Source organism: Monodelphis domestica, chromosome 1 (assembly GCF_027887165.1).
Source record: "Monodelphis domestica isolate mMonDom1 chromosome 1, mMonDom1.pri, whole genome shotgun sequence".
Classification (NCBI taxonomy): domain Eukaryota; kingdom Metazoa; phylum Chordata; class Mammalia; order Didelphimorphia; family Didelphidae; genus Monodelphis; species Monodelphis domestica.
The window spans coordinates 509,345,266-509,360,688 of NC_077227.1; the positions used below are offsets into that span (position 1 = coordinate 509,345,266).

Below are 15,423 nucleotides of genomic sequence, written 5' to 3' on the forward strand. Positions count from 1 at the left end.
TTCAACTTCTGTATGAAATTTAGGTGTTAGATTCTCAGGAGTTGTTTGAGACACAGAGAATAAGTGGCTTGATAATGATCACAAAGCTAGTAAGATTTACAGGTAAGCTCTGAAGCTTACCTGTAATATATTACATACACAAATATATATACATACATGTAAGAACAATTGGTTCTTTTCCCTATATATTATATAAGTATATAGAGTGTTGCTCTGAAAGTCTGAAAACTCAAGTTTCAGATCTGGCTCTGTTATTTTCAATTTCCTCAATTTCCACTATAGGTGCTATAGTGACCAAAGCACAAAGTTAAGTCAAATTGTCCAGATTTGTAAAAGGAGAGTCTTGGGCCAGAGGTGTCCTTTCCAGCTCTAATTTAGCTCTGCAAGGTAGTTCTATGATTATATTATCTCCAAAGTCTCAGATCTCTTATTTAGTGCAGGGTTTCTTAATTTGTGTGTGAGAGAGAGATGGACTCCTTTGGCATGTATATATCTCTCTATATGCCCTATCTCTATATATGCCTATAGAGGGATCAGAATAATGTTTTCAAATAATTGAAGAGAATTTTTTTTTCAGTTAGAGAAAAATAAAGATAAAGATGTAATTTATTTGCCTTTCGAAGTTCACAGAGTTTCTGGAGGTCTTCTGAAGGAAGGAGAAAAGCCTCCGTTAAGTCAGCAAGACTAAGTTCTTCTGCTTCTGCTGTTTATGTGCTCTGTCACCTTGGGCAAGTGACTTTCCCTCACATAGCTTTAATTTCCTTCCATTTAAAGTGAGGGGACTGGACTAAGCGACCTTTAAAGCCCTTTCTAGCCTCAGCAGTCTTTAATTATCTGATTAGACAATCGCTAAGGTCCCAGCTGTGATATTGGCATACTCTTAAATTTCCCATCTGCCGGCTCTAGGCCTTGCTTCCTTGACTCTTCCATAGTGCCCTCTCTCGGTCCCTGGGTTGCAGAGCGCTCTGAGGCCAGCTGTGGGAGCTGGCTCTGGAGCGGCTCAGACACCGCCTCTCTCCCTTCCCGGGGAGCTCCGCCCTGGCTCTGGCTTCCTCCTAGTCCAGTGCACGGGCAGTGTTGGTGGAAGAGCAAAGAGCTGAAGGCTGCCTGGTGAGTCTTAGGGAGAGGGGGATGTGACCCAGCTTCGGTGCATCAGTGCACCTGCCCTAAATCCAGTAACGTAGTAGGTAGTGGGAGGCGGGGACAAGACTCAAAGCAAGTCTTAGCTATATTTCCACTGAAGCCCCCGGGGACATACAGCGAACTTCTTGGGTTCCACCTCCCCCCTCTGGTGCCCTGTGCCTTCTAGGGAAACGTCATTGTGCAAAAAGACCATGTGTAAATGCTTGTGTCTGGATGTATAAAGAAAAACAAGTGTGCCTGTCTTTGTACAAAAGAGATTTGGGCTGATAGTGCATCAATGCGTCTGATATTCTGGATGGGAAATCTTATGTATTTCAGTCCTGGATGCATGCAGTTTTCAGTTGTTCAGTCAGGTGGGGCTCTCAGTGGCCCTCTGAACCACAGCTATCCATAGGGCATATTTTCTTGGCAATATTGTTTGCTTGTGGAAACGGTTGCTATGGGTATGTGCATTTGTGTATGCTTATCTCACTGAGTTGCCGTGAGGAAAAGGCTTTGTAAACATTTTAAACAATATAGAGACATGTGAGTTGTGATGTGAAATGTGTCTGAGTGTGCAGGGGGACCATATGTGTATCCTTAGCTAATGGCTATAAGGGAGACTTTGGACGAGTATGCTTGTGTAACCAAAGTACTTAAGGAAGACTGTTAGGTGTGCCAGTTGCGCAAATTGTGTTTGAAGGCTAGAAAAGATTACTGGTCCACTAACAATGCCTATTTACCTCCTCAGCTGGTATGCTTGTAGTGAGTTGGATCCAGGTCCCTTTATGAGAATGGAGATCCCAGACACTCAGACCAAAGGGACACTTCATCTCCTTCTAACCCTACTTCCGCTGCCCTCCTCTTCCTAGTTCACTCTCCCAGGGCCCGCTTGCAGGGAGTGCTAGCCAACACCGCAGGCCAGGACGGGTGGAGCAAGAAGGGTCCCTGTCTCCGCCAGGGCCACACCCCGCCTGGCGGGGCGTCTTGCTCTCACGCCCACGCAGCCGCCGCTGCCCGGGTCGGAACAGCTTCTACCGGGCTGGCAGGCGCACACGCGCAGTGTTCCTTTAGAGCCAGCGGGGCTCCCAGAGCGTCTCCTCCGTACTCAGCAGGCAGCCGAGGCAGCTTAGGGACCGGGACACGGGCTGCCAGGCAAGGTAGGAGGGAGCCTGGTTAAGGACAGGTGCATCCAGGCTGAGGAGAGGAGTGGACTGGGAAGACCAACTGGGTAGCTGAGGGTCAAGCAGAAAAATACCTCCTTGATCTCTCGGTTCCCCCCTCCCCCTATCATTCCATGCTTTTTCCTTTTTTAGGGAAATTCTTTAGCTCTCGCTCAATCAAGAGCCTTTTGAGAACCGCTATGGGTGGGGGATGGAGGAAGAAAGAGACCTCACGATCTCTGGATCTAGACCTCCCATTTCATCCCCTGCCCTGTTGCTGGTGAAGCGTAGTCTGGATCTCCTTTTCCTCCTGTCATATGCTCCTCCTCCAAGACCAGTAAACAAGGCTTTCTACCTATCCATTTCCCTCCCTTCTTTCTCCTTCCCTCCCACCTCCCCCCATCACTGTATCCTCATTGCTACTGATCTGGGGTCTCCAGGACCAGATGACGGGAGGGGAAGGTGGAAAATGACTTCTTAGGGAGGGGATTCCTAGGCCTGGCTTAGTCCCCTTCCCCCTCTTCTTCCACCCCTAACTAGCGCCCCTGCGGGGCTCAGGAGTATTTTTAGCTCAGTGACCTGGGCGGCTGCTCTAAGAGCTTTTCCCATGGATCCTAGTTACAGCCCTTCTCCCTGTCCCCAGCCTTTCCCTGCTGCCAAATCTCCCTCCCCACCTTGACTTCCTCTACGCCTTTGCCAACCTCATATTCTGGGGTCCCATTCTCCTTGACTGGCCTTCACCTAGAGACCCTGAGACCCCCAGGTCCTGTCGGTCTTATTTAGATGGGCTGGGGACCTGGCTGTTTCAAATGATAAGTAGGTAACCTAGAAGGACATACTACTGGGAAAAGGGTGTGTCTCCATCCTAGGAATAGGAAAAATCCAAGAATAGAGTGCCAAAAGACCTCTGTTCTTACTGGGAGCTCCATGAATTCCCCACTATTCTAGTGTTCCTCTTCAAAGATGGAAGGTACCTTCCAGCTCTGCGGTTTAATAATCTAGTCTCTTAGATATGAGAAGTTACGGAGAGAACTCTGCAGAATTGAAAAAGCATTAATTTCCCTGGCTCCTCTTCATCCTCATGCTCAGATAACCTATTCTTCCAATAGCTTCATAATAGTAGGTACATCTGTATCTCAGTATCCCCTTCTGTAAAGGGACAGTGTTTGGACCAGATGTTCTCTAAGTTCCCTTTCAGTGCTGATATCTCTCTTCTGGCTCTAACATGCTAAATTCAGTTATTTTGGGTGCTAATGCTGGGTTCTAAGGGCTATTTTATAGTTTTAACATCTTATAACAGTTCACATTTATGTAGCCCTTTACAGTATATATGTATGCATATATATATATAATGATATCTCAGATTTTCTTCATGATGATACTTCATGTTTTTATTTAAAAATAAAAACAAAGCTCAGCACACATTAAAATTGACATATTCTAAAAACCTCAGCCAGCCTGTTTCCTGAGTTCTAAGTCTGCAATTTTAAAAACTTAGACTAAATTATTCCTTCAGAGGAAACATCCTTGTCCAGGTTCTTCATTCCTTCTTCATGTCCTGACCTGAGCAAGGTTCTCTTTCCCCCCTGGTCCTGTTCATCCAGGCTGGCCCAACCCTTAGACTTCACTGTTCTCTAGCATTTGGCAGGGTTCCTCTGATAAGGAGCAGCCTCTTTTGTGGAACCAGCTTCCCCCCAGCAGTGCCTGGGACGGACATCCCTTTTGTGAAAGCACAAGTCAGCTTCAGTAGGGAAGGATAGAGTATATGTGTCTGAAGAGAGAAAGAGATAGAGGGAAATGGATTAGGGAGAGAAGTTGAATGAGGATAGATAGGGGATGTGGGTTGAAACCAGGGATGAGACTATAGATGCTATAGTGACCTAAACACAAAGTTATGTCCAGTCTTTCTGTATCCCCTCTTCACTACTTAAAATCATAGACATTAGAATGTCAGAGCCAGAAGGAATCTTAATGATCATCTTGTTCAGTGCCCTCGTTTGTTGGATAAAGAAGCTGAGACTCGGGGAGTTGCTTAAAGTCATACAGGAAATGAATTAATAGCAGAACTAGGACCAAAAACTTGGGTTACTTGGCTCCCAGTCCAGTGCTCTTTTCACTACTATGTGCTACCTCCTTCCTCTGAAGGGTTTAAACTCCTCTCCATCCCTACAGGAGCCAGAATGGATCCCAATTCCCGTGGAGCCCTGGACCGACAGCAGCTCCGCCTTCGAGATCGACAGAAATTCTTTGAGGAAGTTTTCCAGCCAGATTCAGAATTCTTCTTCCCTCTATCCCATCTTCACCTTGAGTCCAGGAGACGTAAGCATATTTAGAGTTGGGGGATAATGGGGGTGTTATCCTAATAGAAGTTGGGGGAACCAAAAACAACAATTAGAAGATAGCTAAGCTCACATTTTGCTAGTCAGCAAACATTTCTTAAGCATTCACTTTGTGCCAGGCACTGTGTTGTGCAATGGATATCCATAGAAAGGCAAAAATATGGTCCCTGTTCTCAAGAAGGTGACATTCTTTTTTAAAAATTTAAATTAATTTATTTAGTCATTTTAGAACATTATTCCTTGGTTACAAGAATTATATTATTTCCCTCCCTCCCCTCACCCCCCTTTCCGCAGCCAACGCATAATTTCACTGGGTTCTACATGTGTCCTTAATCAGAACCTATTTCCATTTTGTTGGTGTTTACATTAGGATGTTCATTTAGAATCTTCATCCCCAATCATATCCCCTCGACCCATGTAATCAAGTAGTTGTTTTTCTTCTGTGTTTATACTCCCACAGTTTTTCCTCTGAATGTGGATAGTGTTCTTTCTCATAGATCCCTCAGAATTGTTCTGGATCACTGCATTGCCACTAATGGAGAAGTCCATTACATTTGATTGTACCACAGTGTATCAGTCTCTGTGTACAATGTTCTCCTGGTTCTGCTCCTCTCACTCTGCATCACTTCCTGGAGGTTATTCCAGTCTCCATGGAATTCCTCTACTTTATTATTCCTTTTAGCACAATAGTATTCCATCACCAACATATACCACCACAATTTGTTCAGCCATTCCCCAATTGAAGGGCATCCCCTCATTTTCCAATTTTTTGCCACCACAAAGAGCACAGCTTTGATATTCTTGTACAAGTCTTTTTCCTCATTATCTCTTTGGGGTACAAACTCAGCAGTGCTATGGCTGGATCAAAGGGTAGGCAGTCTTTTTTTTTTTTAACCCTTACAAAGGCAGAAGAGAGCAGTAAGGGCTAGGCAATGGGGGTTAAGTGACTTGCCCAGGGTCACATAGCTAGGAAGGGTCTGAGGTCAGATTTGAATCCAGGACCTCCCATCTTTAGGCCTGACTCTCAATCCACTGAGCCACCTAGCTGCCCCCTCAAATCCATTGAGGTAGCAACCTCAATGGTCCCCTTTGTGCCTCTTCTCACCAAAATGGATGTCTCCTTCCTTGAATTTATGCTCATTGATCCTTATACCTACACTAAATTCTATCCATAGCTCTGCCTGTTCAAGTCTTTGTTTCTTTTTTTTTAAACCCTTACCTTCCATCTTAGAATCAGTTCCGAGGCAGAAGAGCAATAAGGGCTAGGCAGTAGGGTAACCCTCTTACTTAGTGACTTAGTGACTGAGTGACTTACTAAGGGTCATACTGCTAGAAAATATTTGAGGTCACATTTGAACCCAGGACATCCCATATTTAGGCATTGCTCTCAATCAACTGAGCTGCCTATCTTCCCCCTCAAATCTTCTTTCAAGACCCAACCCACCTGCCACCTCTTTTTCGAGCCATCCTATATTACTCCATCTAAAACTTATCCTTTCCTCCTCATATCTTTCAGGTCACACGCACGCACACACACACACAACTCCTGTGTACTTAATAATTTTGTGGGAGAAGCCAGGGATTTTGAATTACTTCATCATTATATTCTCAGCACAGAGCAAAAGTCCTGCGTCAAGCAGATACTTACTAAACCTTTGTTGAATTTGGGTGGAATTGAATTGCTATCCCTAATTCTCCAGGGTCCTGGAAGGTGGATCAGCTCCAGATCCCCTCTGAGGTACTTTAGTCCAACAAACATTTGTTAACATGGAGATACTGAATGAACAGGCTAGTTATCCTTGGCATCTTTCCTGGATTCTCCTTGTCTCCTTGCCTGCATTTTGTTCCCTTCTGGAGTGATTCCAAAGTCCCCTTGGAATTACAAAGACAAAGGAAAGCTCCTTTCATCAGTCCTTAGGCAGCTGTCCCGGGACTTATGGTGAGTGTTGCACTGTCCGAGGTGCTGGGAGAGATTCAGAGTTTACATTAAACTCTGCTCCTGCCCTCACAAAGCTTACAGTGGAGTGTGGGACTAAGTCAAACAAATGCCAGTAAATGCACAATATAATACAAAATCTGACCCTTGCTAGCTCGGAAGGCTTGGGCAGGCCACTCCCCTTCAGTTTCCATATTCCCTTTTCAAAGAGAGACAGGAATATTTCCATTACCTTCCTCATGAGGTTGTTGTAAGGGCAGCAATTTCTGAACACAGAAACACTATAGAAATGTGAGTTATTGTTATCAATACAACTCCTAATTCTTACATTACATGATAAACACATAAAAGCTCCTATGTCTTCTAATTTTCTTTAGTGTATGAGGTTTCAATCTTTAATCAGAGAAAAATGGCTAATAATCATTACTGATGTTTACATAGCACTTTAGTGTTTGCAGAACAGTTTAAATTACTATGAATTATCGCAATTTATCTTTATAGCAACCCTGTGAGGTAGCTTGTGTTAATGCCCCTATTTTAGAGCTAGAGGCCCAGAGAGATGAAGTCACACAGTGAGTCAGTGGAAGAACCAAAACTAGAACTCGGGTCTTTTACATCTAAGTATGGTACATGACACTGCAGAGCTTGGCTTGGTACAAAGAACCTGGGGCACAAAGTTGACTCTTTTCTCCTGGGCACAGTGGAATTGGTGGGTCATCAATGCTAACTCATTTGTCCCCCTTTCCAGCTCCCATCGGCAGCATCTCTTCCATGGAAGTGAATGTGGATACCCTGGAGCAGCCTGAATTGATTGACTTTGGGGACCCGGATGCTTCCGATGTGTTCCTGCCCTGTGAGGAGCTCCCACCAACTCCACAGCCACCTACTGTATCTGGTATGTCTTCTGCCCTCTGGGCCTGTGGCTTCCACAATCCTCCTGCTGAGGAATCTGCAGTGTCAGACCTTGGAATGTTTAGTTTGGAAAAGCTAAGGCTTAGAGGGGTGGAGCACACATGATAGCTGACTTCCAGTATCTTAGGGAAGATGCAATATATTGTTCTTTGTGGTTCCAGGGGGAGGAGTGGTACTGAAGGAAATGGGAATGTGGTTTATGTGGGAATGAATGAGGACCTGAGTTTGAGTCCTGGCTCTACTATTTCTTATCTATGTGACCTGGAGCATATCACTTAACTTTGCTGTGCCTCAGTTACCCGCCCTCTTTAAAGGAGATTTGAACAAGTTGATCTCTAAGGTCCCTTCCAGCTCTGAATCCCCTGATCCTAAAAGAGCTTCCCAATTAGATGGGCTAGTAAGTTCCCTAGAGGCAATGAGGTGGTTAGAGAGCTGGAGCTAGAGTCAAGAAAACTTTGAGTTCAAACCGAGACTCACCCACTCCCTAACTGTGACCCTAGGTAAGTCACTTAACCTCTGTCTTTCCCCTTCTGTTAACTAGGAATAATAAAAGCACCTCCCTCCCACAATCATTCCAAGTATTAATCATTATTATTAGCTATTATTCCCTATCCCTGTGAAGGTTCAGGCAAGCAGGAACCTTCCAAACGCTGGAGAACTTCAGGTGGGGGCTGAATAGCCATTCATTGGGAGTTAGGGGAAGGATTCCTGTTTGAGGACCATTTGAACTCGCTGCACTCTGAGATTCCTCCCAGCTTTGAGTGTGTATTGCTACTCCAAGCCCAGTTAGCCTGGTGCCCAGGTAGGGACTTCTCCATCTCCCCCACTGGACTGTATACTAAGCTGGGGGGAGGAGTAGGCCTGGAGACAACTGGAGTCAGGGAGGCGGCGGCAGCAGCATTGCTAAAATTTTGGTTTTTCCTTTGCCAAATTTCCAGGGAAAGGCCCCTTTACCCTTTGTTAATTGTAAAATAAACAGATGGCCAGCCCTCCTTCCACCCTTCCTCCAGCCCAGCTAATTACAGAGCCAGATTGGGCATCATAGAGAAAAGGAAGCAGCTGGCAGGGACTGTGCTGGGTCTTCTTGGCTGCAGCTCTGCTTGCTGTCCACTGTCCTCTGTACCTTTTCCATGCACAATAACACTACGTTGTGGAAGGAACCCCCTAACAACCTGAGTGATGGTTTTTCTACAGAGCTAAAGGACTGAAATAAAGTATGTTAGAGCCGAAAAGGGCTTTAGAGATCAACTTCCTCATTTTATTTGGAGAGAAATGACTCGTTCAAGGTCATACAGAATAAGTGGCTGTCTGGCCTAGGACCCAGAGGTCCTGGCTCCACCTCAGCCTCCTCAGGATGACCTCAGGGAGAGGAGAGGAACCCAAGAAGGACATTCTAATCTGAGTTTCGAGGGGCCTGGCACCTGAGTGGGGGAGGGTTTTTTTGGCAACCATCTTTTCCTGGCAGTGGCAGGATGGTTATGGAACCACCCCCACCCCCTGTGAGTCTCCACCTACTGTAGAAAGCAGGCAGCTGGCTCTGTGACTCAGGCCTGGTGGTGGTGGTGGAAGAGGAGGAGGAGGAGGAGGAGGAAGCAGGATACAATTAGCAAATACCATTAGTGACATGGCTAAGATTCCCAGTCTTCTCCTCCCATTGTCACCCCGGCAACAATCTCCTCTTCTCCTTTTTGCTCTTGGAGTTCTCTTTAACCTGATTTCCTGGAATTCCAAAATGTCAGGGCTAGAAGGAAAGGACTTCATGAAGAGCATGAAACAGTGCAAGACTTAAAAATAGGCTCTAGTTCAACCCCCTTATTTTACAGTCACTCTCCTGAGATGGGGGGGGGGATTCCACAAAGGTCATGGAGGTAGGTAGCTCATGGCAGAGCTCAAATGCAAGGCTATTAACTCCTCCTTTGAGACTTTTCTCTCTAAACCAATAAGTAAACTTGTGGGAGATGAACCTTTGAATAATGGGCAAAACCCTGTTCTAAGAGCAGGAGGTTTTTTTTTTTATTCAAAGATGTTTTATTTTCCCATTACATGCAATAACAAATTTCAACATATATTTTCTGAAATTATAAGATCCAGATTGTCTCCCTCCCTTCTTCCCTTCCCTCCCCTCTCTTGAAGCTGGTCAGCAATTTGATCTGGATTATATGTATTTTATCATTTAAAACACTTCCATGTTGGTCATTGTTGTAAGAGAATACTCAGAGGGCAGCTGGGTAGCTAGTGGACTGAGAGCCAGGCCTAGAGATGAAAGGTTCTAGGTTCCAATCTGGCCTCAGACACTTCCCAGCTGTGTGACCCTGGGCAAGTCATTTAACCCCCATGGCCTAACCCTTACCACTCTTGCTTTAGAACCAATACACAGTATTGATTCTAAGACAGACGGTAAGGGTTAAAAAAAGAGAGAATACTCATATAAAATCAAAACTAAGGGCAGAAGTTCATAACCTGAAGTCCTTGATGTTTTGGTAACTGTATTTTAGGATAATCGATTTCTCATGTACCTTATTTCATGTATTTAGAATCATCATTCTGCAAGACTGCCAGAGGGGTCCACAATGCAAAAAAGGTCAAGAACCCTTGTTATAGGGGGTGACGGTCATGGATTATATGAACTCCCTAATGGGAAAGGGGCGACTGCCCTTTATACCACACCATCAGGAGCCCCAACACTCCCTTAGGTCAGGCTCATTCTGCCTGTCTACTGACCAGCACTTCTCTTTGGCCAGGTGTGGGTGACCACCCAGAAGAGCTGAACCTGCCGATGCCCCCGTCAGACAGGACCATGTCAAGGACCTCCTCTTCCTCTTCTTCCACTGAACTTAATAGCCCAGACCTGCTCGGAGATGGTGTGGACACACCTTTGGCACAGTCTGATGAGGAAGATGGTGGTGCAGAGCCTGCAGCGTGCAGCTAGCAGCGGGTGCTTCCTTTTGGACTGAACCATGTGGGGCCTGGTCACCTCCTTTTAGGACTCCAGCCCCTGCTTGGAGCCTTTGGAGAGAAGGCCAGTCCCTTCCCGAGCAGTTGGCACTAGAAGATGACGAGGACGACAAACCCTTCCAGAAATTAACTCTCTCCTGCTTTTCTGCTAATGCTTGCCAGCCTCCACTGCATCTATCCAACTCCTGACGTATGTAGGCAGCACTTGAATTAGGGGGATGTGGGCAAGGTGGAAGGTAAGGTGGGGCACCTCCATGCCACGTTTCAGAGGGGCCACCCAAACCATCCCACTCTGTTTAGTGGACTTGACCAAGAGGACTTGTGGTTGTAAATATGCCACCCCACTTCCTTCCTTCTCTCTGTGAAATGCTCCAAACCATCTCTCGCTCTCCTTTATTCTCCTACTGAAATGCTGTCAGCCGTCCTGCTTTCTGATTTCTCTGACTTTTATGCTTCTCTAAGCTTCCCACCCTGTTGAAAAGCCCCCCTAAACCATCCCGACCTGACTCTTTGTGTCTCTTTAAGCACAGCCGGTGGGGTCCAGGATGGCCACTTCCTAGTCTTAGCGACAGGCCTGCTCTTACCCCGAAGAGTCAGAGCTCGGCGTCTGCGGAAGGGTGGCGCGTTTGGCCAAAGCTTAGCCGCCCCTCCTGGCTCCGGGAAGGTTGGGACCTGGATCCTTGGTCCCCAGCCCGCAAACCTTGGTGCTGAGACCATCTACTGTGCAGCCAGTGGGGCAGGCTCCGCAGTTCTGTTTCTCGTGGCCCTGAACTCCTTTGGGGGGCGCCTGCAGAGGCAGTCTCTCCTCTCCAGCGGGCCACTGTTGTTTTCTCAGCACACAGCAGGGCCAGCGCCTGTGCTCTGATGAGGGCCCTGCAATGACAGGATCTAGAACGACAAGGCCCTTGAGGCCACTCGGTCCAACTCCTTTATTTTACAGATGGAGAAATGGAAGCCCAGAGCCATTAAAATGACTTGTTCAAGGCTACTCAGGTAGTAAGTAGTAGGGGCGTACCTTGTCCCAGGCAGGTAGTAGTGAGCTCGGTGCCCAGTGCCGCACAGCTTCCGCTCCACCGCTCAGCTTTGGTGCCTCCCCCTGCTGCCATTTGCCGTGGGGTTCCCCTTGTGGATGGCCAGAGGCCAGTGTGTGTGGTCCAGGGGTTAATAAATCTTTTGATTCTGGCAGACATGTGCTATCATTAACCCTCTGAGGGGGTGAGGGAGTGTGTGTCTGGGTAGAGGCATCGGTCACTCCCTAGTGCTATGGGAATGTTGATGGGTTTATGGGGCCCTTTTGGGTGCATGAGTTCGAGTCTAGCTTCTAGTACAAAGGGAGGTAACCTTCCTGCTGTCTTCTGCCTTGATCAGAACCCTCTTGGAGTATTGTGTCCAGTTTAAGAGGTCCCATTTTGGAAGGATATAAACAAGGAAGCATGGCACAAAGGATAAAAGACCACTTTGGCGTAAAAGAGACTTGGGGTTCTATGGGGCAGCTAGGCGGCACAGTGGATAGAGCACTGGGTCTGGAGGCAGGAGGACCTGGCCTTAGGTACTTCCTAGCTGTGTGACCCTGGGCAAGTCACTTAACCCAGATTGCCTAGCCCTTGCCATCCTTCTGCCTTGGAACTGATTCTTAGCTTCTGTCCTAAGACAGAAGGTAAGGGTTTAAATAAAGAAAAAAGACTGAAATCCAATCCAACCTTCTTCAGAGGACTTTCTACTAACACAGAAGGCAAAGGTTTAAAAAAAAAAAGATACAAATTCCAGTCCTGCTTCTGGCAGATATTCCCACATGCAAGTTAATTTACTTCTCCAGGTAAATCTCTAAGAACTTAAATTACAGACAAGTTACTGGTTTGCACTAATGGAAGGAATATCTACACTAATTAGTAAGCAGTTAGGTGGCACAATAGTGTACAGAGTGCTGGGCCTGGAATCAGGAAGTCCTGAGTTCAGATGCGACCTCAGACACTTCCTAACTCTGTGACCTTGGGTAAGTAATATTTAACCTCTGTCTGCCTTAGTTTGCTTAACTATAAAATGGGGATAATAATAGCACCTATCTTCTAGGGAAGTTGTGAGGATCAAATGAGATGATACTTGTAAAAAAGTGCTTAATGTAGCTTGGCACATAGTAGATGCTATTATAAATGCTATCTATGATGATGATGATGATGTTGATGAAGAAATCACAGATCTAGATAAAAAAAAAAAGCTAGAGCATACCCAGAGCTTTTAATCCTGTAAAAGATTGGCCATAGGGAGGAAGTAATTGATTACTGCTTTGTAATCGGTAATTGGTCCCAAAGGGCAAAAACAGGACCAAATATAGGGTAGAAGTTAGGTAGATTTTTGTTTTTAAATCAGAAAAAATTTAACAATTGGAGCTGTCAGAGAAATTCCAAGAAGCTCCCTTAGGAGAGAATGAGTTCCCCGTTGACAGAGGAATTTCAATATTGCAATGTTTTGGAATGGGATTGGTTTAAATCAGAGATTTATAATGTTAGAGCTAGAAAGGACCTTAGAAATTATTTAATTTAATTAAAAAATTATTCAGTTCAGTCTAGTTGGAAACTAGAAATTGGGGCCTCAGACTAAATTGACTTGCCCAATACCAAACAACTGGTAAATCTAAGAACTGGAACATAAACCTAGGTTTTCTGACTTCAAATTCCAGTCCCCCCCCCCACACACACACATTCTGCCTTCTAGATTCATACCTCCAGGTTTCCTTTTAGCTTTAAGTTCCTATAAAGAATTAAATTCCTATGAGAAGCTTTTATGTTTGTGGTGCCAAAGGGCATCTCTAATGCTGAGCTGATCATGTAGCCCCTGGTAACCAGAGAGATTCTGATCTCAACTGGGACCAGACCACAGGGTAGCTGAAACTGTCACCCACTTCCTGGCCAGGGACAATGGGCTAATCCTGTGCCAAACCACAAGGGATTGGCTTGCCATCAAGAGTCTGTGCCCAGACCAGCCTGGGTTTCTGGACCACATAATGCTCTCCCAGGGACAGGATGGTTTGGAATGATTTCATGGGACACTGAACTCAGACCCTACCCAGCTCCTCTCACCCCGTCACCTCAATGGCTGCTCTATTGTTTTTCACGGTTTTGTAAGGGTTGGATGACAACTCTTCCCAAGTTCCTGGCACCCAATGAGGGGCAGGAGCTCGCTGATCCTCACAGTGTTTCTTGGGTCTGGAGGAAGGAGGATGAGTCACCACTTGGAGGAAAATCTCTTAAGGGAGAAGGCTTATATCTGAGACAGTAAAGAAATGAATATGACAGGAGAAAAGCAGCTCCCTAGGATTTTTACCCTCATACTGATCTCAGGCTCAGGGCAATGGAGGCCGTTCGTGGTCCTTTGGGTTCAGTGTTTTATAAGACAACCCGTGCTTTAGTGGGTGAGGAGTTATACTCAGTTTCCAGTGTTCTGCTTTTCATCATTTAAGCAATTTATAGGATCATAGCATTAAGTCCCTGGAAGGGACTCTGTATACACTCTCACTTAGGTATTCTTAACTTGGGGTCCATGTACCTACCTCCAAGGGGTTCATGGAGAGTTTCAGGAAATCTATGAACTTGGTTGGATAAGAAAAAAAATTACACCTTTATTTTCTCTAACTGCTAACTAAAAGTTAGCATCTCCTTAAATTATTTTGAGACATTATTCTGAGAAAGGGACTGTCAGGGATCACCAGAGTGCCCAAGGTGGGGCCGGTCTGGGACTTGAAAAAGGTTAAGAATTGTGTATTTTCTCTTTTATAAATAATTCATGGATATATTTTGTTTTGACTCAATAGAATTGAATTCCCTGAAATATTTTATCAATTGTTAATTGAAAGGAGGGAGGTATCCTAACTTTGGCAGTAGGGTCTAATGTTGATAATTTAAAATGTATTTGACTAAAGTTCTGTTAACTTCATTTGGTTTTGCCATTGTGTATATAACTCTTTTGACCCTTCTTTCTTCACTTTGTATTACTTATAAAAATCTTCCTATGTTTCTCCAAATTCTTCAGATTTGTCATTTCTTTTTTTAATGTTTTTTATTTTTTCAAAAGATATTTTGTTTCCCCAACTACATATAATAACAATTTCCACATATATTTTCCAAAGTTCTAAGATCCAAATTGTCTCTCTTCCTCCTCCCTTCTATCCCTCCTCCCAGAGATGATAAGCAGTTTGAAAATTTGTCACTTCTTATGGTGTGGTATTATTCCATTACCTTCAAAAATCATAATTCATTCAGTCATTTCCTAATTGTTGGGCACTTATTTGTTTTCCAGCTTTTTGTTATCACAACTAATGTTGCTCCAAACATTTTCGTACTTGTGAATATAATCTTTCTGTCAATTACACCTTTGGAATGTATAGCCCCAGAAATAGAATCTCTAGGTCAAAAGGTATGAATGACTTCCTTTTTGTTGCATAAGTCCAAATTGTTTTCCAGATGAGTTGAGCCACTTTGATGATGAATTAGTATGGCTGTCTTTCTTTGGTGCTTCCAGCAATGAGTTTCACCATTTTAAACTCTTCACTGGTTTTATGGGTGTGAGGAGACGATTCAAAATTGTTTTTAATTTTCCAGTTGTGGTTTTTTTTTTAAGCCCTTACCTTCTGTCTTGGAATCAGCACTGTGTATTGGCTCCAAGGCAGAAGAGTGGTAAGGGCTAGGCAATGGGGGTTAAGTGACTTGCCCAGGGTCACACAGCTGGGAAGGGTCTGAGGCCAGATTTGAACCCAGGACCTCCTATCTCCAGGTTTGGCTCTCAATCCACTGAGCTACCCAGCTGCCCCCTTTCCAATTATTTTTGATTGTTAATCCTTTTGTACATTTCTCAGTAGGTGATTATTAATCATTAGTATCTCTTTTTGAAAACCATTCTTTGGACTACTGTCCCATTGAGGAATGGCTCTAACCTTCTCACTTTAAACTCTTATTACCCTCCTTTCCTAATAGACTATAAGCTCCTGATGAGCAGGGATCCT

General features: G+C 44.9%; 1 protein-coding gene across 4 annotated transcripts in view; it reads left to right on the forward strand.

The window, feature by feature from the left end:
• Positions 1-14,445, forward strand: part of DBNDD2 (dysbindin domain containing 2) — a 35,456-nt gene extending 21,011 nt beyond the window's left edge. For 2 of the 4 annotated variants that reach the window (XM_056813031.1, XM_007475836.3), the window contains 3 exons: positions 4,458-4,604; positions 7,309-7,455; positions 10,214-14,445. In XM_056813031.1, coding sequence (XP_056669009.1) covers positions 4,458-4,604; positions 7,309-7,455; positions 10,214-10,401 — 482 coding nt within the window. In that variant the 3' untranslated portion in view covers positions 10,402-14,445. Of the gene's footprint in view, positions 1-597; positions 1,111-1,480; positions 2,283-4,457; positions 4,605-7,308; positions 7,456-10,213 lie in introns of those variants that run through there. The other 2 variants (XM_007475835.3, XM_007475837.3) reach the window with 2 other exon arrangements.
• The last annotated feature ends 978 nt before the right edge of the window (positions 14,446-15,423 follow it).